Source organism: Canis lupus, chromosome 27 (assembly GCF_011100685.1).
Source record: "Canis lupus familiaris isolate Mischka breed German Shepherd chromosome 27, alternate assembly UU_Cfam_GSD_1.0, whole genome shotgun sequence".
In the NCBI taxonomy this organism is placed as follows: Eukaryota; Metazoa; Chordata; class Mammalia; order Carnivora; family Canidae; genus Canis; species Canis lupus.
Window position 1 is genome coordinate 9,693,367 of NC_049248.1, and position 24,835 is coordinate 9,718,201.

At 34.5% G+C, this 24,835-nt stretch overlaps 1 protein-coding gene across 2 annotated transcripts in view; it reads right to left on the minus strand.

Annotated features, from left to right (window-relative positions):
• LOC611455 (ovostatin homolog 2-like) overlaps window positions 1–24,835 on the minus strand; it is a 53,809-nt gene that overhangs the window by 9,497 nt on the left and 19,477 nt on the right. For both annotated transcript variants that reach the window (XM_038576750.1, XM_038576751.1), the window contains exons 16-34: window positions 21,108–21,278; window positions 20,170–20,317; window positions 17,556–17,661; window positions 16,911–17,139; window positions 16,419–16,548; window positions 13,848–13,966; window positions 13,118–13,169; window positions 12,272–12,355; window positions 11,340–11,516; window positions 10,327–10,408; window positions 9,347–9,503; window positions 7,101–7,175; window positions 6,097–6,262; window positions 5,091–5,302; window positions 3,837–4,046; window positions 3,263–3,387; window positions 2,105–2,195; window positions 1,651–1,719; window positions 365–467 (exon numbers count right to left, since the gene is read on the minus strand). In XM_038576750.1, the coding sequence (XP_038432678.1) occupies window positions 365–467; window positions 1,651–1,719; window positions 2,105–2,195; window positions 3,263–3,387; window positions 3,837–4,046; window positions 5,091–5,302; window positions 6,097–6,262; window positions 7,101–7,175; window positions 9,347–9,503; window positions 10,327–10,408; window positions 11,340–11,516; window positions 12,272–12,355; window positions 13,118–13,169; window positions 13,848–13,966; window positions 16,419–16,548; window positions 16,911–17,139; window positions 17,556–17,661; window positions 20,170–20,317; window positions 21,108–21,278 (2,506 nt within the window). The remainder of the gene's footprint in view (window positions 1–364; window positions 468–1,650; window positions 1,720–2,104; window positions 2,196–3,262; window positions 3,388–3,836; window positions 4,047–5,090; window positions 5,303–6,096; window positions 6,263–7,100; window positions 7,176–9,346; window positions 9,504–10,326; window positions 10,409–11,339; window positions 11,517–12,271; window positions 12,356–13,117; window positions 13,170–13,847; window positions 13,967–16,418; window positions 16,549–16,910; window positions 17,140–17,555; window positions 17,662–20,169; window positions 20,318–21,107; window positions 21,279–24,835) is intronic.

Consider the following 24,835-nt stretch of genomic DNA (forward strand, 5'->3'; position numbering starts at 1 on the left):
CTATCAAGACTTTCCTATAACGTTTCAAAATATTGCCCCCTCCCCTTCTCAAATCAATGTCCATAAAGGTAGCATGAAATGTAATTCTTGGCATTGACAACGACAAAAATAACAACAAAGATATCTTAAAGCTCAGCATGTATCTCAAGTTAAAGAGGAGCCCTCTCACATCAAAAGGATTCTAGGCATTGAAAAACTCTGGTAACTGGAAAATGGCCCAGACAAAATATATAGTAGGGAGAAAAAAAATCAATATATAAAGTAAAAGCAGTCATCATTTAGTCTTTGATGACGGAGGATGATTTTGGAAAATGTAGAGGCTCAGGAAGTCAGTAGCTTTAGGACATAGGCATTGCTTGCCTACCTTTTTCATAATAATCATAGACCATAACTGGGGCTGGCTGAATGTTGGACACAAGGTTGGTTTGCTCAACACTGAAAGTAAAGTGGTTTGCTGTCCCAAAAACCTGTAAAGATGCAAATTATAAATATGTCAGGTCTGCATCACACAAAGACACAAATTATAAATACATTAGGTATAAATACATCAGCAAAAAAAGGAAATCACAGGGATCCCTGGGTGGCGCAGCGGTTTAGCGCCTGCCTTTGGCCCAGGGTGTGATCCTGGAGACCCGGGATTGAATCCCACATCGGGCTCCCGGTGCATGGAGCCTGCTTCTCCCTCTGCCTTTGTCTCTGCCTCTCTCTCTCTCTCTGTGACTATCATACATAAATAAATAAATATTTAAAAAAAAAAAAAAAGAAAATCACAGAACAAATTATCTCTGGGAGTTCATTATTTACTTAATTAAATAGATCTAGGGTAGCAGGATCTTACATAATGACAAAATAATGAGTTAAATGATATTAAATTATATGAAATTTTAAGTTCCATTTCTTATATTGAGGTCCAAGAAATCTAATTGAAAGCATTAGGGTAATGCAGGTGTGAATGGTCATGATGTACACATAGAAGGGATGACTCTAAAACTCTTGCTAGCCTTTGTTGGAGTTCAAGCCAAACTATAAAAGAATTATACATCTGCTCTGTAACCATACCATGTTCGATGCTGTGAGGAATGAAAAACAGGGAAATGATAGTTCTGACTTGAGAGTCACCTAGTCAAGTAGCAAAAGCATATATAAAACAATGTTAGAGTTAGTGGGGAGAAGATAGATTATCAGTGGGATTGAAGAGCACTGATCATCTTTAATGTCCCATATTTTTTGACTAACTCTGTCATATATACAGCTGACCCTCTGTAGGGGCATCAACCCCCTGCATAGTTGAAAATCTGATATAAGTTTTGACTCTCCAAAAACTGAACTACTAATAGCTTACTGTGGACCTTACCAATAACATAAACAAGACATATTTTGTAGGTTATATGTGTTATATACTGTATTCTTACAACAAAGCAAGCTAAAGAAGATGTCATTAAAAAATAATAAGGAAGAGAGAATATATTTACAGTTTTGTACTGCATTTATAAAAAAGAAGTCCTGTGTGAGTGGACCCATGCAGTTCAAACCTGTGTTGATCAAGGGTCAACTGGATGTATTCATTTACATATGAATAAAATACAAGCATCCAAGGACATTCGGAAAAGAAAAGAAAGCCATGGGGAAAAAAATTATTACTCAACTTACAGTTTCCAAGTAGAAAAGAACATGGTCATTCTTGACTTCAGTCTTCATCACTTGGCCATTGTTTTCAAGCTTTATAGAAATTGGCAGGGAGGGATGGAGATTAAAATATTAAAGAATACCTCTAGTATTGAATATTTTCTTGCTTTTTACTTAACCAGTTTTCAGGTTTCTATATTATGGATGTTGTCTGTGCCATGATATTTTTTATAAACACAAGTAGGGACTAAATAAAGAACAAAGAATTGTATAATTGTATTATGACCTATGGGAAAAATGACTGCCAATTGCTTCAAATTAAGAATACTTGTTTCTCCAGTGTTATAGCAAAAATAAAAATGAACTTTGAGTATATTTATGTAAAGGAAGAATTACATGACTTTGTTTGGCTAACAAATTATTGTATCTATACACAATTTCTTTTTCTGGACTGAAAGTGTAGTCTTCTATTATTTACCTTCTCAATGGATGCCATGACTGGAGTAAATCCTGACAGCATTTTTACATCAACAAGGACCATATTGGAGTTATTGTGAATTCCAGTATACCTGAAATTTAAAAACAACACAAGTTTAGACAATAGCCTAAAAAAGTGACCTATCTTATGGCAAGGATGGTGGATACATAGATACCAACTGGCTATATATCTGGAGCAAAGGTAAAAAACTGAAGAGGGAACACCTAAAGAAAGTGATTCTCAAACATCTGAGAATAGGAACAATTAGAAAGACAAGGGACATATAAATTGGGATAAAGAGTGAATTATCTGGACCTGAAATCTCCCCAATCTCTTTTAAGCTTCCTCGGGGCCTCAAAGTCATAGCTTATAAACAAAGCTGATAAGTTTATATCACATATACTTATTTTAGCTTCAGATTTGCATAATACTTAAAGGATATCTTTGTTTAGAAAGCAAGGTGTTGGTAGAAATTTAGAGTAACCATGTCCCCAAGTCATGTAGATTATGTCCCTAACTCTGGATAGCATTGTTGGGACACAAAATTGAGAGTTCCATGGTGTATGCAGTTCTTATCTTAGCTCTGATGTTTAAAAGATTTCATTTGGAAATCCTAAGAAAAATCCCCCAAATGAATTGTATTCAATGTTTCTCCATGTATTAATGAGGACTAAAACTCTCTGGCACCTATAAATTATATTTTAACTCAGGAAAATTATTTTATCTACTCCAAAAAATAAAAATCTAAAATAATTGCTCTACACAGTTAGAGAATAAGCATCCATAAGTTTTCTCATGCTGGCCCACCTGTGCCTGTCTTTGGCACCTCCATTGTCCAAATCCAACGGTACTTCCATAAACATGAAACACCGGAGGCATTTCTGGAATATCAGTGATGCAGAAGCTTTCAAATTCATACTTGCCTAAAGTACAATTCTCACTTGCATAAGCACTGCACTGTGATGTACACACAGAGCTAGAAAGAGACTATGCTATAGAAATGTCACCACCAACATATGAACTCATTGTGGTCACCATCATTAATATTTATTTTGCTAGTATTTAAAACAATTACTTTTTAAAAAAAAACAATTATTTTTTAATCTATTACTCAGGATCTCTCTAACCCAGGAGTTGATAACAAAATGGAACACTTACTTGAGGGTTACTATCAGGTCAAAATATCTCTGAAATGTATCTGAAGAGTTTTTCTTGATTATTTCCAAGGAAAGGGAAAATCCAGATGCTTTTTTAGGTAATAGTACATTATTCCTCAGGGTAACCTAGAAAGAATGCCAAATCAGAAGACAATCCATTCATATATCCTGTAGTAAGAACTGAAGGACTTATTTTTTCTCTATTTTCATTATTACTGCACTTTTTTTTTTTACATTTTTATCATTAGGGAATAAGGCAAAATGTAATTACCCAGGTTTCAGTAGACCCAAGAATCTTTACATAAACAAATAATCTTGACATAATGGAAACATCAGAATGCTTTCTAACAGCGATGTTCTTCAAGAAACCTCAGTTATCTAGCTATGCTTAAGAGTATCTTTTTGTAAAATAACTTGCATTTTCAACTATTGAATAGAAAATATCAATGAGAGAAAGAACAGAGATAATAATGGAAATACACAATGGCAAAATAACACTCCATCTGTAACCGAAAGGATAGTCTAGCTCTTTAACTGGAAAATATTTATCTTTGTCTCAGGTAGATTTCTATTACCTGGATAAATGCACAACCTTGTCCTTCCACATCTAGTGTGTATTGTCCATGTGCTTTTGTTAGTTCAGAACGCTGGACCAGTAAGCGATTGTCACCGTTGACCTGGAACATCTCATTGGATTCTTCACCGCTTAAGGTGACAGTGTTTTGATCATTAGAGAGGGTGAACTTCATATAGTGGGTTATAGCAAGAAGACAGACAGCAGTGTCCTGCAAAGAACAGTAGAAGCAAAGATCTCAGCTTGTTATGATGCCATATTAGTCATCATTTGGCCATTAACTTTAAGTCGATTCATAAAAATATTCCTATGACAGGTCAACAGAACACCAAGAACCAAATCCTAAACAATAGAAAAATACATTTGCAAAAAAAAAAAAAAAAAAAGAAAGAAATAAAAAGAAAAATACATTTGCTATGCAATTGTTGTCATTTAGTCTTCCTCAACAAATTCAGATTTTAGTAGTCCAAGGATTTTACAAAGTGTAATCTCTGCATTGAAAATAGTGCCAAATCTTTTATAAAAATTCACATAATATAATATTACTTATATTATCATATGATATTTCCATTATGTCCATTTGCTAAGTATTTTGGTTACCTTGGATAATGCTTATGCCCATTGATCTTTGAAGAAAGTATTCAGAATCAGAAAAGGATGTTGTGAGATACACTAATATGGTTTTATTCAGAAAGTAAGACTACAGTAAAGAAAGTAAGGTGAGAAGTAAAGCTTTCCTTTGAGGGAATGAAACTGCATTTCTTTCAATTTTAATTTTTTTTCCGTTAAGACACAAACCACTATTCTTTTTATACCCATTTCTTCTGTTACTCATTCCTTTCATTGTTTTTCACAATGTATATATCACAGAAACAGAGGGAAATATTTTTTTCCTGGTTGATATATAGTATCATTGGATATCTAACTTATCATCAAGACTCTAGTGCTTATGACAACAATCTCTTCTAGACCTGTATTCTACTTCTACTGTATACGTGAAAGGAGAAATTAGTCATAAATTCCTTGAAAAGAGACTTTAGTTTATTCATTTATACCAATAGAGAGTTCTTCCTAGAGTGTCTGTTACACAAGAACAGCCCAATAAATAGTTGTTGACTAATAATAGAATACATAATATCGAATATTCTTCATCTCAGAAAGCATTTTCTATGATTACCTTTGCTATCTAGATTATTGAAAAGTAGTATCTTTTGTGTTACACATATTGTTATTATTATCGAGAACAATCAATCACCTGAGTGGAAGAGAAGCCCCCATGCGAATTCATCTGTTGGGCAAGCCATTGCACAATCCTACTCGCATAGGTGAGGTCAGGAGTTTTCTTGGAAAGAACAGCCAACAGCACGTAACAAGTCTTCTCGGTCTCAGCAGAAGGTGCATGAGGAATAACGGATGGGGATGTGTCTGTCTTGGGTTTCTTTGCCCTTTCCCAATATATCACATTATCTGAGGAAAAGGAAGAATTTTCACACAGTCCCTATAAACACCATTAATTACTCATAAGAACAGTGCAAATTCCATTCCTGGCCTCTGCTATGGGCTGAAATGAGTCCCCTTCAAATTCACATTTCAAGTCCTAATCTCTAGTACCTCAGATTATGACTGTATTTGGAGATAAGGCCTTTAAAAGGGGGTGATTCAGTTAAAATGAAACTATTTGGGTGGGCCCTAATCCAGTATGACTGGTGTTCCAATAAGAAGAGGAATTTGAACACACAAAAGGGACACCAGATAGGCAGGAAAGGCCGTGTATAGACAGAAGAAGATGTCCAAATATAAGCCAAAGAGAAAGACTTTAGAAGAAACCACACCTGTTGACACCTTGATCTTGGACACCTGGCCTCCAGAACTGTGAGAAAATATATTTCTGTTGTTTAAGGAACCTGGTCTGTGGTATTTTGTTATGGAGGTCCTATCACACTAATAAGCCTCCAATAGCAACTTCCTAAGGTTAAAAGTGGTATGTGATTAAATCCCACAAACAGTACTTTTGGTCTATGGCATGATCACAATGCTTGATTTCCTTTATTTCACTCATTTGAAAAGAAACTAGTTGAAAGGAGAAAGAAGGAAGTAGAAAATATGTAATGTTCTTCAGAGATAAAGGGGCCATTGAGAAACCCCAGAAGAGAAATAGAAACATATCAGTGAAGACAGGGTTCCTATATGGTTGCTAAGTAAGTTTCATTGCTTTATTCTCAAGGTCATCCCCATTAGTAAAAGTGAATAATAATATTTACTTGTTTTGGTAGCAGATTGATCGAGGATCTGGAGTAAGGATTCCACTTGCTTCTCTCTTTCAGCTAATGCAAAAGCATAAGCTAGAATTGCATGGATATAGCCATTGGTGACACCATCTTCCAGTGCCTCCTCTAGGCAAAAGAGTCCATTTCGTAGAGCAGGAAACTAGTTAAGGAGAGGGATAATATATTTTAAAAATATATCAGAATACTTCATAAGCTTGCTGAATATTTAAAATAATCATTCTTTATATAGTATATCCTTGAGGTATATTTTACATAAAAACCTATTCATATGTACACATGTATTATACTTTATAAAATTGTTAAAATTCATTTTTAATGGCAACATTAGTATTTGGGAAATAAAATATACATAATATGAAAATAGTAGTTTTATATCTCCTCAGTAATATTTTAATTGATAATATGTACTTCTTCTATGTGGCAAAGCATATGAATTTATTTTTAGATCTAAGATATTTTACTCTAATATCTAAAATAGAGGTTTATATTTCTAAAGATGATTTTTGACATATTCTAATGACTCAGAAAATTCCTGCTATCTTAGTTCAGAAATAGATTTTTGAGTCAGATAATCTGAATTTGAGATGGAGTGTAGCCAATATGAATCATGCTTAAGTTGAAAATGTTTACACACTGAATTGGTTAGACAAATAGAATATTAAGTTATGCCTATACATAGAATAGGGGTTCTTCACCTGAAATTCATGGCCAAACTTCAGAAGTTATTTCAATACCCAAAATGGTATGAAAAGCTTGTGTATGTGTGCAGTTGTGTATTCTCCCTATAGAAAAACTCAAGAGTGCTCATCACCAGTTTCTACGAATCAAAAAATCTTTGAGCAGTATTCATTTAAGGGGTGGTAATGAATTAAATGCTCTCTTGATGTTTCATTCAGTCTGAGAATTTCAGATCACTCTGAATCCATAATTAATGTGCATTTAAGTGACTGGAATTCAAGGATGATGGGAAGCCATACAGTGAAATTGAGTCCAGCTTCAAGGAAGGCTCCAACAACATATGCAGTGAATAAAATGTTCTCTTCTTCTCCACCCTAAACACAAAGGAATAATTAATCAGAGGACAGTAGGCCATAAAAAAAGCTATTCTTCTGGAGTGAAACTAAGTATGAAAAAAACAGTAGAACAAATACTCTTATTCATAAAATCATCTTAAATGTAATTTTAAAATTAAATGGTTAATAACTATGCTGAATAAGAATCCATCAAGATTTATTACAGTAATGAAATAAAAAATACCATTAATCTCAAGTACATTAAAACATAATACACATCTATTTATGCCCTAATCTTGAGTATGAATTCCAAGCAATTTCTATGGCTCTATTTTACTCTATTTGTTGTTAATTTGGAAACGCAAGCAAAGAATTTCTGCTGCTTGGAGAGAAAGTTTCTGGGAAGGTGCCTGAACCTTTCTGGAAAAGTATCCTGAGAAGTAACAATAGTTAGGTCTCATAGATTTCTATTTTTTTTTTTAAAGATTTTATTTATTTATTTGAGAGGGAGAGAGAGAGGAAGTAAGGGAGACAGCATAAGCAGGGAGGAGGGGCAGAAGGAGAGAGAGACCTCTCTGAACATGGAGCCCAGCATGGGACTCAATCCCAGGACTCTGGATTCATGACCTAAGCTGAAGCAGACGCTTAACTGACTGAGCCATCCAGGTGTCCCCTCATAGAATCTTAGAGGATAAAATCAGAAAAGCATGTATAAGTTATGCAATTTGTAAGCTGACAGTGAATAGAAATGCAGTGGGGAACTTAAGCATTAAGTAAATCAGCATTCACACCATAGATTCTGATTCAAAAAGTCAAGAATAAGACAGAGGGAGCTGTATGGAGCTCTAAAGATACTAATACAAACAAAACAGTATTCAGCTGGCACTGGAGATCCACTGATCTAGCATAAACCTCTTTTTTTCTCTAAGCAAAAATATGACCTCTTTCTTCTACAGAAAATGAATATCTGAGGAGCTCAGTTTTCAAGGTACAAATAACTGTAGAAGCAAACACTAAAATAAGATGCAGGAATCCATTTAAATTATAATAAGTTCTATTACCATTCCTCTACAGTATAGGTTTTTATTTTTTCGCTGCTTCTTACTCTTTTCCAATTTGATACGCACGCGTGTGTGCGTGCACGCACACACAAACACACAATTATGGAAGAGGGATTGGGTAAGATCAGACAAACTGAAGCAGTAGTCAGTAATGAATTCACTAAGGAGAAAAATGTAGAGATGTTTTAGAAGAGAACATGAAAAATTCTCATTTTTTACATGAGAACAAGGGCTCTTCTCTACCAGGGAGCTACTGTTGTGAAGAATAGATTTGGAATAATTTAAAGACATTTTTCTACACTACAAAAAGTATAGCAATCTGAAAACCATTTGCATTAAAATTGCATACCACACAGAGTGGCCATTTGTCCATATCTTGAAGTTGATTAGCTTTACATTCCCAAATCCAAGAACAGGAATGGTGATTAAGAAGGATACAGCAGGAAAGCCCAGAATATTTCAGGTGATAGTAGGTCATGTTAAAGTATCATGATCAGAGGAGTTGTTTCCAGAGGAAAATACAAAGATTAGGAGAATAAAAGACACAGGGGATGGAATGGAAGTGGACACCTATCTGCAAAGAAAGGAAATCAGAAGGGAAAATTTCTAGCAATTTACCTAAATATGGATAGGGAGTAGGTACCATTAAGGACATAGTTCATATCATTTGAATTTTGACCTAAGGCAAGCGAGGTCTTTATGCTTTGACTTGAGAAGGTATTGGGAGAGTGTTTCACTGAAATTCAGCTGTAAATTCCCAGATATGTTTCCTGAATTTTCTTGCTATCCATAATAGGAATAAATTCCCTAATCAAGGATCCTGATTAGGATCCTTTACATATTGTCTGGCTCCAAATTTATGAATGCTATCTTCCCAGATTTTTCTTCCTTCTCTCCTGTTTTCAGTTTATACACTGAAGGAAACTAGTTCTATGGAAGAACAAAAGACAGTGAAGCAAACAGCAGATTCATGAGGAGTTAAGTCTAGATGGGGTAAACAAGTATGTAGTAGAATGATGCTATGCCTGGCAGATTCAGAAGGGTAATATTCACCAGAAAACATCCCTGTTCCAGATTAATTAGATCAGAGGTAGGAAAGATAGGCAATGCAAAGGGGGCAAGGAGAGCCTGATTGTGTTCATTTCTTACCTCCCAGGCATTGTTGAAAACCTTGCCATCACTTTCAAAGCAGCCATTTATGTTCTGTTTGCTTGAAAGCCAGATTAAAGTCTCTCTTTGAATGTGTTCATCAATGTAAACATATTCCTTCATTCTCTCTAATGTCTTAAAAGTAAGGGCACTGAGCCTGTAATGCAAATCACTAGTTAGACAAAAGTTAGGTAAGAAAGAAATGTCATCTACTCTACAGATTCACTTACCATTGTTCCCTTTGGATAACAGATGCATCTAATTTGGCTAATGTTAACTGCAAAGAATCTTTACTGATAGTGCATTTTTTCCTTTTGATCAGTAAAATGTTATGAAAATCAATATGTAAAGAAGAAGTGTAGGTCATTTTCAGCATGTTTACAGACAAAGTTCTTGCTTTATGGTTCATTAGATTATCTATACATGGAGATGAAGGGGGTATAATCAGATGCTTCTAGTTTTGTTTGTTTGTTTGTTTGTTTGTTTGTTTTAGAGGGAGAGAGTCAGAGAAGGAAGGGTGGGGAGAGGCGGGGGAGAAGGAGACCTCAACATGGGGCTTGATCTCAAGACCCTGAGATCATGACCTGGGCCAAAATCTAGAGTTGGATGCTTAACTAGGCCACCTAGGTGCCCCTTGAGCTTTCTAGTTTTGCTTTCCTTTCTCCTAACTCTACACAGGTCTCTGAGAAGTGCAGATCAGCCTGTGTCACTTTCCACAAGGTTAGATTGTGGAAGTACAGGAGATTGTCAGTGAATGATCAGACTCCTTGACAAATTGCCATGGCACTCCAGGTGTATGGTTGCATTAGAATTAGAATAATCAAACACTTTAGGTTCTCTGATTCATCTCTGTAAATTCACTTTGAAACCCATTTTGCTTCCCAATCCTACCAAACTCAACTCCCTCAGACCCTCACAAGCCCTCCTCAGATCACTCCTATATAATTCAAGATAAATTTTTTTTCAAGAAAATACTTTACCATATGCTTCCTTTCTGATTCTTCTGCCAAAAAACACTATATGAACCATCAAAGTTTTTGAAAGACAACTGTTTTTGATAACCTAAAGTAAAAAATCAGGAAATTATTTTTTTAATCTAAGAAAATTAGAAGAAAAAAATGGCATAGTACAAGCCCTGTGTTTGGGTTTTAGACATAAATTATTAGATTGATCAACTTTAATTTCTGAAACTCAGAGTCTCTACTCATAGTGAGAAAAAGTAAATTTTACTTTCTGGGGTTTTATGACAAGATATTACATGTGACTATAAATATATATATATGTAATTATAGGCACTTAACTAATTGTTTAATACCTTTTCCTTAAGGTTAATTTTCTTTTGTGTTATCTTTCTGAAAAGAAAACCTGAAGAAATTATACCCTTGGGTCTTTTCTTCATAGCATTTTTTTTTCAGATTTTAAGATTTATTTTTTTATGAGAAACACAGAGAGAGAGGTAGAGACATAGGTAGAGGGAGAAGCGGGCTCCCTGAGGAAAGCCCAGTGCGGGATTTCACACCAGGACCCCAGGATCATGACCTGAGCCAAAGGCAGACACTCAATCCCTGAGCCACCCAGACATCCCTTGATATCGTATTTTACAAGATTTATACATCCTTTTTCTATATACAAATCCAATCACTCCATTGCAATGGAACACAACTGAACAAACAAACGGAAGCTGATAAATGAACTATTTATAGCTACTATTAGGAAAAACAGCAATGAACAAGGTAACTTGGCAAAATATTCAGATTAAAAAAATAGACTTATAATTTGAGATGTTATTGTTTTGAATTGAGAAGCTATATGACCACACAGATACTGAATTAAAAAAAAAAGACTAGTTTGGACTCAGAGCATCCCAGTTCAGAGTTCAGATCCACTGTCCCCTACCCATGATAATATATCACAGTAAGAGCTTTATGACATCATAGTATTAGTAACAATTAATTTTATTTATTATGGACAGAAATAACTTAAATGGTCTCACCGTTAGACAAGAAAAAGAAAGCCTTAGATTTAACTTCCTCTGTCAACTGTTGAGTAGATTTCAGATAGTCAAGGACATAGGTATCTGATGCTAGTAGGGCAATATTCTGCTCTCCACATCCATAGGGCATTTGGAGAAGATTCTCCAGATTTTGCATAGCAAGTCCTAAGATATCCCCTAAAAATAAGAAAAGCAGAAGGTTACTACTGCTTATAAGTTGGCATCTCAGCATTAATAACTGTGGATAAAAGACACATAGTGGATGTAGGAAATACTTTAAATTGTACTTAAAAGGTGGAAACAAGGAAAGTTTTCATGAGGTAATTCTAAAGAGAAGATAGGCATGAAAGGTGAAGTTAAAGGAGTTTCTGGTATGAAAAATATTTCTGAAGATCTCATTACCAGAGAGAAGAGGAAGTTAGAATGTGTGTTTGTTTGTTTGCTTGCTTGTTCTTCAAGAAACTGACCCTGTGGATTATAAACTGTAATCCATCACTCCTAAAGAAGTGTTAATGCTAGAAAAAAGTTTACCTCTTATAAAATGATATTTTTCTGTTACTGAGGAAATTCCCACCATCTTTAACAAGCAGAATTTATTCTGATTCTTCAAAAGGGAATTTAATATTTCAGAAGAATGAGCTATATAACAGGAGGCTTTGTTTTCTAAATGCCAGTCATTTAGAAACAAGTGTTTCCTGGGACATAGACTTGAAACAAGTGTTTCCTGGGACATAGACTTGAAAATGGTACTGTAATTCCTTTAGATCCCACATGGAAACAAGCATAGAGGATGAACCTTCAACAGTACTTCCCTCCAGCTAATACTTTAGAAAAATTTCTCCATCATGTTATTTTAAGGATTATTATTTTTTAAAGATGATCTCAATCAAAATTTTCAAAGCATCACGAAAGACAAAATTTAACGAACTTACCAACGACAGTGACAAAGGCCCTGGCTGATCCTTCTACTACATTGTTTGGCAAGTCCAAAACTACCTGTTTGGAGGCTTTGGTTCCTAGAAAGAAAATATCGATAAAGATAATGTGATAATTTTCTTTTATAAACTGTAGCAGCTGATCTGTGGGACCAATATATTAGGAAGTAGATTCCATTATTTACTTTTATTTTGCAAGTTGCTTGTTAGAAAAGATAAAACTGACATCTCTGATCTAGTTTAAAATCATGGTACATACAGAAAATGGTATATATATGTATGTATTGGATAATGGCCCTTATCTTCCATTAGATTAATGCCTAAACTTCTATGTATCAAAAAAATGCAAAAAACTACTGACTGTGACATATAAAATAGCACACACAAAAGGTGAAGCTTGGAGACTCCCACTAAAATCAGATCATCATCAACAAGATGGCCACAAAGCAGGTGATGGAGGGACAGTGATGTAGCTCTCAGTTGCTTTATCCCAAGAGTACAAAGGGCATAATCATGACCTTCCTCTGTCCAATACTGTGCCACGATCACATGACAAGAGGAACCAAAAACATATAAGATGGGAAAAATAGGCTGTGGCAGACCAATGTCATAGGTGAACTAAAAAAAACAAAAAAACAAAAAACCGCTCATACTTTTTGTTAGCCAAAATTATACAATGAAGATAAGGCATGAAATGAAGTAATCCTCCATTAGATCCTTAAAATGTAATCACTGAAATGACTCAATATGGCAAGGGAACCAACGTGGAAGGAGAGGAAATAAGTTGACTCTGTTGATAAATTTTCTTTGGGACCAATCTGACCACTTAAAGGATCCTCTTACCTTTTGTACAGATAAGGAAACTTTGGGTCATTTCTTTTTCAATACCTTCAGGCTGTCAAAGAGTAAACAACAAGCACAAAATGAGTCTGGGTCACCTTCTATGTAGGAAACGTTATCAAGCCTCAGCTCAGATAGGCACGGTTGGCACATATTTGTCCCTGGGAGATAATCCATTTGTTGCTCCCTTTTGTTTAAATTTGAAGATCACTGTACAGTACCCACTTTAGTCCTTGTGTTCCCACAGTTCAGACAGAGATAACTTTGATGTCATTGTGGGACAATCTCCACTCTTCTGATCCTGTCTAGCATCTCTAATAGACAAATGAACTTGTTTTGCAGGGTAGGGACAGACCAAGAGGCAACATGAGAATTACGCACTGACCAGTGTTAATTCTTTTTGAGGGTGATGAGAACTACATGGGAGTGTAGGACAAATAGATCTGTCTTGGATTTGAGAGCTGGTTTAAAAAGGGAAGGGAAGAGCAACAGGAAACATGATTCAGGAGAAGGAAAATATCATCAAACCTTTTTTGAGTGTTAAGTTTTACTATCTTGGGGTCAGATATTAATTAAAGAAAGGATGAATTTTATTGCTGTTTTATTTCATATAAAATGTTATGTATTGTGTCAAAAGTAACTGTAGTCAATCAAGTTTATTCAAGAAGAATGTCTTTACATATTTAACTTATTTCTTTACCTGGAAGTGCTTGATACTTTTGTATGCACATACCTCTACCAACAGACTTTTGACCACAGTATCTTTCCAGTTTAGATTCTGCTGCTCAGTTGCTTCTTTTGGGCAGGCACTACTTTGTCTGGACTCAGCAACTACAGTGATATTCACTTTACCTGGAAAACATTCCAGAATATAAGTTAAATTGATGACTGGTCCATCTGTAAAGAAATGATTAGAGTCTAATGAACCACATCTTGAATCCAATGAACTGAATACTATCATCATATTTATGCTTGACCAAAATAACTTGCTTTTTCTCCTGCTTGAAGATAATTTGGTATGTTCTGTTTTACCTGTTTCAAGATTCCTTACATTGAATAAATGATTCATTACCTTAAAAACACAAGAAACAAATAAATAAACAAATAAGGAGCAGAATCAGACCTATAAATACAGAGAACAAACTGATGGTAGCCAGAGAGATGGCGGTGGGGGAGGATGAGCAAAATGGGTGAAGGGGAGTGGAGATCCAGGCTTCCAGTTATGGAATGAATTATCATGGGACTAAAAGGCACAGTAGGGGAAATATATAATAATATCATCATAGCCTTGTATGGTGACAGATGGTAACTATACTTGTGGTAGCACAGCATAACCTATAGTGATGATGAATCACTAAATTGTACACCTGACACTTATGTAACATTGTGGGCCAACCATACTCAAACAAAAAAATTTTAAATACCAACCAACCAACCAAAAAATAAGTGATTCATTTACTTAATTAAAAAGTAAGAAATTTTAAGGAAAAATAATAGTTTGCAAAGCCAACAGAGCCAATTCCCTGATCATTGGTTGTTTATGAAGGTTACATAGACCAATATGCAGACATAACATCAAATAACCAGGACTCCTAACTTTCCCCAAATTTGAACAAACAAAAATAGTAAAATATGACATCGTGGAAAGGGTGTTAGATTTAAACTAGTGTTAGCAAGGAGTAGTTTTTTTTTTAACTTCCTGTGAATCATAGATCATGAAATTAAAACTGATCTTCAGTTTCCTTGTAAAAATTAAAAGACTGAAAAGGTTCATTCTTTTGGTTTAGTATTACTGTATGCCTAAACACCTATATATATATATATATATATACACAACTATATAGTATAGGATATATTTTATATAGTATACTATATATAGTAATATACATATAATATAGTAAATATATAACTAGTTATATATAGTATATATAGTAAATTGTATATATAATATATATACTATAATATATACATAAGTATATATTTACTATTCTTGTTTTTGCTTATTGCTGTGTTTTGTCTCATTTGTTTCTTTTTAAGAAAGCCTTTGATTCTCCATTCGAACTATGTCCCCCACTTAGTGTCATAAAAGTTGCCATAAAAAATGCCACGTAGTATTCTATCTTAATTGCCAGGTTTAGATTTTTGAAGACCTACTGTAGTCAGAACAATTGAGAAACAAAATCTAACAGGAGGGATCCCTGGGTGGCGCAGCGGTTTGGCGCCTGCCTTTGGCCCAGGGCGCGATCCTGGAGACCCGGGATCGAATCCCACGTCGGGCTCCCGGTGCCTGGAGCCTGCTTCTCCCTCTGCCTGTGTCTCTGCCTCTCTCTCTCTCTCTCTGTGACTATCATAAATAAATAAAAATTAAAAAAAAATCTAACAGGAAAATTAGTTTTAATCAGACCAACCTCACAGGTGAACTAAAATAATCTCATAAATAAACCCATTGCTGTCCCAAATAATACAATGAATATGGGACATGAAATAAAGGAAATTTAATGACAATATTTTACATAAGCGATAAAGCATATCATGCTTCTACCACATCTAGTGTTTTCTGTTTACTAGATTCTTTTTACCTTTCCTTTCCCTTATATTTTCAACAAGATATTTTCAAATTTATTTTTCTATATTGCAGACAGTATAACATGAAGACAATACTCTTCTCAGTGTTTGATCTCCATCCAAGTGTTCAGTATTTTTGAAGTCTCATGATATATTTAGTAAATTTGCAAATCCTGGCAATCATTGTGATTGAGGAGAAATTTTGGTAGGTTACATGTTCATGATATAGGTGAAGGAGTAAGTTAGAAGTGAAGGAACTAGGCCACATTAATGAAAATATAATCTTTTAGTATATGATGTATGGATTTTATAAATCATGAAAATTGGCATTTATATTGTATTTCAATCACATTATGCTTTCATGCAAATGAATGGTAGTTTTGCTCTACATAAGCATAAGCAACTGGAATTAGATGATAAAAATAGATTTTTTTAAATAGAATTTTTAATTGAGAATTTTAAAAAAGGGGAAGGAGAAAATTCTGTTTGTGCAGAAGGTATAAGGGAAATAAATGAAGGGAATAAAAATAGGCTGGTTTCCCCCTTCACCTATTTTACCCATCCTAAGGATTAAGAGTATACTTATCATGATGAGCCTTAAATAGCATATAGAATTATTGAATCACTATATTGTGCACCTGAAACTAATATATGTTAACTATATTGGAATTAAAAGTAAAAAAAAAAAAGAAAGACACTGGCTTTCCCATGAGACATTGGCATATACATAGCTGCTTACCCAATATTTTAGGTAATATAGTCCAGACATATGTTTTCTTCTCTCCAGCTTGGATAACTTCGCTGCCATTGTTTATAGGGGTGCTGATATTTGCCTCAAAATCCTGGGATGCTTCCAACTGAACAGAAATCTAAAAAAACAGTCATGCAATGAGGGTGACACTAAATACTTTACTGTTACTACTCTTCTTCCCTTCTTGAGAAAGTTAACTATTTTAAGTTAGCAAAAATTAAAGATACCAAATGACTTCTCACAAGAAGAAAAATAGGGTAGAACACTCATCATTATGAAAGGACATTGTCAAGTAGTATTTAAATCTTTGCTGTGAATTAAAGCAACAGTTTTTGTCCAGGGAATATGGAAACAGGTCTCATCACTTTGTAGTACCATTTTGCACTTGAAGAAAAAGAAGATGGCAATAGTCAAGGAAAACATTGAGGGATCTCTTGGCCATGTTAGATTTTTGTCTCCATGTCAAAAGCAGCAACTTACCTCTACACACGTGTTCAGGTAGCTGAAGACATTGACAATCAAATCAGATTGTTCATTTCGAACAACTGAAAAAGGCAAGGTCATTTCAACAAAGAAAGGCTGGGAGATTTCCAGGGTAGCTGTTGATGAAATGCCAAATCCAGCATCACCATTCACACAGAAGCCATTTGCCTGCCACTGTGTTATAGTATCAGGGATAACGAAGGACAGATTTGCTGAGCCTGAGGAACTAAGGAGAGATCATTGATAAAATGCATTCTTTATCTAAACAAGGAAACTAAATTTAGTCCAGAGCAAGCAAAGGTATATTAACCAAAGGTTAAAAGTAAGTTAAGATGTTTAGACAGAGCATTAAATAACAATCTCGAGAGCTGGATTTCTATGAAATTTATCCTTAAAAATGTCATATTTCTTTAAACACTGAATTATTTTTTTAAAAATTGAGGCAGCTTACATCTATATGCATGAGATTAATAAATGAGGAATGTTAGAAAAAATTAAAATATGGGGTCAGTACATACAAATGAATATATTACATATTTTACAAATATGGTATTGATTTATATATCCAGAAATAAATTTGAAGAAATAACCACAAAAAGAAAATAGAAATAAAGACACAGGAGAGAAAACTCAAAAACTCACTCGACACTGACAAGGTCCCATATCCATGTCTCTGGAAAGTTTGTCCTTACTGTTTCTATTATAGCCTGTCCTACATAGTCAAAATTCTCCTTCAAGCTTTCATGAGCTAAAAGAAAAGAGAATGCTTTATTTGGAGAGAACGAAGGTATGGGTTTCAGTGGCACACATCTATTAGCTATGTCTTTATCCACACATGGTCAGTGTGAAGCAAAATAGGGCTTTGCTCCTGGCATTATTGGCATTGCCAATAAATGTACATTTCAACCAAGGCATCAGCATTTTGATGTTCAAATCTCTGCCACTACGAAAAACAGCAACAAACAGACAAAAACAACAATTGGTCTACATTGTTTTTCCACAGCCAAATTTAGAGAAAGTTATATTTATTTATTGAATTGAGTTTCTCATTTGACAATATAGTGTTAGTTCCATTATGCTAACATTACTTTCCCTAAAGTTTCTAGGGACATTAATATTACTAGTTCTAAAGAACACTTTCTTTCATTTGCCTTACCTCTAGTCTGTATTTGACATTCTTCATCACTGTGTTCCTTTCAAACTGTCACTGTTGTTAACCTCTGTGATAGCACATCCTTCTAGTTCTTTTTCCTTTGCGACTCTCATTTTGCCATTCTCATTTGAGGATGTAATTAGTCCCTCTTCGACTGGTTACTAAGAGCTCTGTTTTAGGTCCTCCTCTTCTTTGCGTTATACACTGTCTCCATATCCTCACACATGGTGCCATTACAATGTGTGAGCTGATGACTGCCCCCCGCCCCCACCTCTGTGTCTCCTGCCTGGACCTTTCTTCTGAGTCCCAGACTTATGCATGTCATACCCTTATGCACACATTTCTTCTAAAATGCTTTTTAGGCATTTCAAATGAAACTGTTCCAAAAGTAAATGGATTATATCCTCCCCCAGTATATCCTGTCTCCTTGAGAGGTACCAAGATCCACTTGCCCAAATCAGAAACTGAAGAATTGTCCTTGATCCCATGCCTCATCCTACGTTTCGCATCCTAACCAATCTGATGAAAACTACTTGAAAACAGCTCTCAAATCTATCCACGTTTTTCTATTTCCAGTGTCTTTTTATGGTAGTCCAAGTACCGCCATCTCTCAATTTGATTACTAGCATTTAGAATATTTCATACAAACAGCCCAAATCCCAATCCCCTTTTCCATAGAGCAGCCAGAGATATCTTTTAAAAACACATATTAGATTGTTTGCTGAAAACTTGTCAGTAGTGCATTATAGATTAAGATGCATTCCAAACTCTTAGAATGTCCTACAAGGTCTACATAGCTATCTACCTTCTTAGCTTGTCTTTCAGAGTACTTTCTCCCTGCTTGGAATGCCCTTCTATCTCTTTTGGTGGTGTCTTACTCATCTTTCACTTCTTGGTATAAATGCTACTTATTTGAGGGGCATATAATAGGCGCTTGGAGATTTGAAATTAATGTCTTCTACTCATATTCTTTCCATATAATGCACTCTCCCAAGGCTTTTGGAATTACCTGTTTCACTATAATGCTTCCCTGTTAGACTAAAAGTTCCACGAGAGTAGAAAATAAGCCACTGCATTTACAATGTGTGACTCAGTTCCTGGCCTCAATAAATGCTTCTTGAGTGACTTAACAAATGCATAACTGAAGAAAAAAAGATTAAAATGAATGATTCTGGGTTTCAAAATATTTTATTGAAACATACTAAAAAGTTGAAATGTTTCTGATAAAGTTTACTGAATATGGTGTCATTGAGTAGCAGAAAAATGGAAAGCCCAACCTCTTGATTAGGACTCCAGAGTAGTTTCAAACTCTGGACTTCATAGGGCTTCTTGACTCCTCACTGAGTTCACCCTTGTTTAAAGTTGTCAGGCCTTTCACTTTTCTTGAGTAGTTTTAGTACTCATCTTTATGATCATCCTAACTTCAATTACTATACTAATTCAATGTTATGTAGAAGGACTTAAGGGTGTTATTCAAGTTTTTTCAGACCTGGAATTCAGCTTCGATTTTAGTTCCACTTTGATGATCTTGTTGCATTTTGCTTCCCTGTTTAAATTTCTGTTTTGAAAATCTTCCTGGCTACTTCATTTATCCAAGACTATGGCTGACTTTTTGTGCTTACAGCCTTTCCAATAGAAAGTGGACTGGTATTTGAACATGCTTCTCTGATGCCAGCTTTTTGGCTCTCTGGGAGTTAAAATATCTTTGCCCTGAACTCTATGTATTATGGTTTATACATAATAAAGGAATAAGGGCCCTTTAAGGACACCTCATTCTTCTGTCTCATAATCACTTGTAATGACTGTCTTCCTATATCACTACACATTGCCTGCTTTCTATGCTCTTCTGATATTGTGTTCTACCAATAAAAATAAACTTTCATAGTTGAAGCAAATTTTTTCTTAAAAAAAAAAAAAGCAAAACAAAACCATTTCCAGTCTGCCTTATCCTGCTTTATTCACTTGTGGATGGATTTCTAATTGTAGCCAAAGACATGGCATAATTCACATGTAAACCCCAATTTTTATAGCTTTATCCCAAATACACCCAATTCTATGAATTCTTTTAGCCATCTCCCAGATACAAAATTCTAGATTACCCACATGCAATTCTGGATGGGGCATAACTGTATATCGGTGCATATTCTTCTGGGGCTAAATATGATGGCCTAGAGAATGGCAGCCTTCCCTCCATTGAACATACTTCTGGTTTCCGGTAATGAAGATTGGTAAAGACTTTCAGACCCATGCCCTTCCAAGAAACAAACAACAAAAGAAAGTTGTGAATTTCTTTCATGTAAGATCTAAAAAAGGGCTATTAACTATATTATAATTATAAGGAGATGATAAATACAGGTGTCCTCCACTAGCAAGGTCTGGGATTTTCAAGTCACTTTTATTTGATATATGGAAAGTTTTTAGTTTGGAACAAAAATGATAAGCACTAGGATTTGTCTAGCATTTTTGTTCTAGGATTTTGCTAAGTATTTTAAATTGTTCCCCATTTAATTTGATGGGAAAAATACTTATGAGATAAGCACTATCATCACCCTAATTAACATCAAACACAAACACACATAATGCATAGTCAGTCTTGTGGAGAGCTGGGACAAACTAACATCTGTCTAATAATATGCTCTTTTTCTCCTATACGTCTAACTTCAATTATAAAGATCCCTTTGTGGAAGGCCTCAGCATATCTAATTGATAGCCTAGATATAGATGGAGCCTGCACTATATTTTAGCATCTTCATTTGATGATTTCTGCATAATATTTATTGCAATAAATTTACTGTTTCATTATTTAAACATGAGGTTTCATAACTTCATTGTCACTTATTTTTAACAAAAGAGAGAAAAATCAACAAAAATTAATATCTCCTTTTTATAAGACAATTTCTGAATGATCTTTAAACAAATTATGGACACCAATCTCTACAAATAGGAAGAAAAATATACAATGAATAAAACATAGATATGCACAATGAATACTAAAATCAAAATTGAGATGAAACAATTTTTAAAATATTAAATGATCTTACCCTGAGAATATCATAGATGTCTCCATCCCCATAGTTGCTTACAGGTATGTAATACAAACCATTGTAAAACATATCCTTTTGAGGAATGCAAGCTTCAAGCTTGCCATCATCAAGGTTGAGACCATGATGGAAATAACCATATAGTTCTATATTTGGAAGCAGGCTGTACACCTATGAGAAAAAGTACATGGTTCACAATGATTTTAAGTATTCCTTTTATTTTTACAAAATTGGCAAGGTTTGTGCTGTAATGATTTGTTCTTTTCTTTAAGGAAGTAACCATCACATAGAAGACATGAATAGCCACTTTTCTAAAGAAGCATCCAGATGGTTAACAGAGACATAAAGAGATGTTCAACAGCACTCATAATCAGAAAAATACTAGTCAAACCAAGATGAGATACCACCTCACACCTGTCAGAATGGCTAAAATTAACAACACAGGAAACAACAGACATTGGTGAGGATGTGGAGAAAAGGGAACCCTCTTGCACTGTTGATGTGAATGCAAACTGATGCAGCCACTCTGGAAAACGGTATGGAGATTCCTCAAAATTGAAAATAAAACTACTCTATGATCCAGCAGTTGCACTACTAGATAAATACCCAAAGGATACAAAAATACAGATTCAAAGGAGTACACAAACTCCAATGTTTATAGCAGCATTATCAACAATAGACAGACTATGGAAAGACCTCAGATGTCCACTGACTGATAAATAGATAAAAAAAGATGTGGTATATATACACAATGGAATATTACTCAGCCATCAAAAAGGATAAAATCTTGCCATTCACAATGGCATGGATGGATCTAGAGGGTATTATGCTAAGCAAAATAAGTCACTCAGAGAAAGATAAATACCATATGATTTCACTCATATGTTGAATTTAAGAAAGAAAACAGATAAATATATGGGAGGGGATAATATATGGGAGGGGATAAAGAGAAGAGGAAAATAAATCATAACAAACTCTTAAAGATAGAGAACAAATTGAGGGTGATGGGTTAGAAGGGTGATGGATATTAAGGATGGCACTTGTCATGTTGAGCACTGGCTGTTGTATGTAAATGATGAATCACTCACTGAATTCTACTCCTGAAACCACTATTGTACCCTATGTTAACTAACTAGAATTTAAATAAAAATTTTGAAGGAAAAAAAAAGCAGATCCATGATATTTAATCTAACACTTTTGAGTCAACTTATCCTTTCAGAAGAGGAAAATTTCAATTTTTTTTGAGGTGGTCAATTTCATGGTTAGGACTTCCAGCTTTGGTTAGGACTTAGGATAGCTTGTAAGAAAGAGATGACTGAAGATCTGTGGATTAATCCAAGGCCTAGTTTACAGATGATCCATTGCATTTATAATGCTAGGACCCCGAGTCATCTGATAGCTGATTCTAAATCTTCTCAAATATCCTTCCAAAACAAATATAAGGTCAAAGAGAAATAATAACGCATAAATGTATCTTTAACATTACTAGGATATAGATAATACCATGACCTTCAGATTCCTTGTCAGTAAAGAAATTAACACCAAATTCCAACAGAGCTCCATACTTCTGAAAATCTGAGGGTATGGAAAGTTGGAGAGGGAAGGCTTAACTGAGTATAAGGAGAAAGAAGAGACTAGATGGAGAAATGAGAGGAAATACACCAAATTTACTCCAGATAAAGAAAATATAATATTCTGTATCAAAATATGAGTCCTAGTTTTTAGACTCAATATAGGATACAGGAAAGGGGATTGAAATGAATCGGCCTGGAAGTGGCAGCTCCCAAAAGCATAGCTGAAGGGAAATAGATAATTAGAGCAGGTGTGATGCCCCTTGGAAAGACAAAAAAATATGCCAATTCTCCACCACTATTTCCTACATTAACAACATTTTTTAAGAAAGAAAATGCATTTCATTAAAATAACAGGAAAAGGCACTCTTTACTCAAGAATACTGTCCAGAAAAATATCAAGAACTGGAGAAAATTAATTCCATAGAAAATTGAATAAGATAAAATAGAAAATGCAGATTGAAACATTTTAGCCAATGTAACTTTTCTGCTAAAGAAACTAACTAACTGAATAAATAAGTACACAGAAAAGCCATCCCAAAACACTTTGTATAAGTCAAATATTCTCAAACATTCATTTGGGGTATTAAAAAAGCACCATGAATTAGAAATTCAATAAAGAAAAATGAAAGTGAACAAAACCTAGGAAGAAATAAAATGGTAATTTATTAAAGTTGGAAATAGTCAAAATAATATCAGAAATAAACTCTATAAGAAGTTCAAGAAAAATAGATTGAAAGAGAACTTTAAAAAGCAGCATATAAGATAGAATAAAAATGAGAGAAAAAGAAATTAAAATAAGGCATAGGCAAAGTAGTTGAATTGGAAAGCCAGCAAAGAAAATCCAGTAGAGTTACAGAGTTTTTCTAGAAAGAGGAAAATAGAAAAACTAATGTTTAAAATTATGATTCAAGACAAAATCTGGAAATGAAAGATTGAAAGATGAATTTACACAATGCATAGGTCTACTGAATATCTGGTAAAAATTCTCCCAAACAACAGATTCTGAGAGATGTTTTATTTATTTTTTATTTTTATTTTTTCTGATAGATGTTTTAATAAATCCGTTAGACTTCAAATATAAAGGAAAAATAGCCCTCAAGCCTTCAGGCAAATAAATAAATGAGTTTTCAGTGAAATGCTAAATACAAATATTATAGAATTTCTAAAAAATGATGATGCAATTGCTATAGATCAGAATCTAAGGGATACATTAAAAGTATACCTTACTTTTTTAAAGATTTTATTTATTTATTCATGAGACACATACAGAGAGAGAGAAAGAGAGAGAGGCAGAGACACAGACAGAGGGAGAAGCAGGCTCCATGCAGGGAGCCCAACGTGGGACTCAATCCCAGGTCTCGAGGATCAGGCCCTGGGCTGAAGGCAGTGCTAAACCACTGAACCACCTAGGCTGCCCAAAAAGCATACCTTTCTGATGGCTGAGTAATATTCCATTATATACATATGCTTAAGATTCTCTTTCTCCCTCTGCCTCCTACCTCTTGTTCATACACTCTCTCTTAAAAACAAACAAACAAACAAACAAACAAACAAACAAAACCTATTTGGCTTATGTTCTTCAAAAATAACATTTTCACAAGTGACAAAGAAAGACTGTGTTCTAGGTTAAAAGAAACTAAAGAAAAATGAGTATCTATCTATCTATATATCTATCTATCTATCTATCTATCTATCTATCATCTATCTATCTATCTATCTATCTATCTATCTATCTATCTAATCTCACTTCTTTTTTATCCATTCATCTGTTGAAGAACATATCAGCTCCCTCCACAATCTGGCTATTGTGACAGTACTGCTATAAACATTGGGGGTGCAGGTGCCCCTTCGTTTCACCACATCTGTATTTTTGGGGGTAAATACTCAGTAGTGCAATTGCTGGATCATAGGGTATAGAGCACATAATTTTTAAACATCATGAGATTTCTTTGCACTTTTCAGTACAAATAAATTTGAAAGGCTATATTAAAGGCTTACTTTTTTTAGGAAAATAAAAATTGCTAAAACTGACACCAGTAGAGAAACAGTGCCTAAGCAGACTAATTTCTATAAAAGAAATAGAGGAGGTTATGAAGAAACTACCATGCACAAAAGCAACAGGCATAGGATAGTCTACCAGTTATTTCTGTAAAG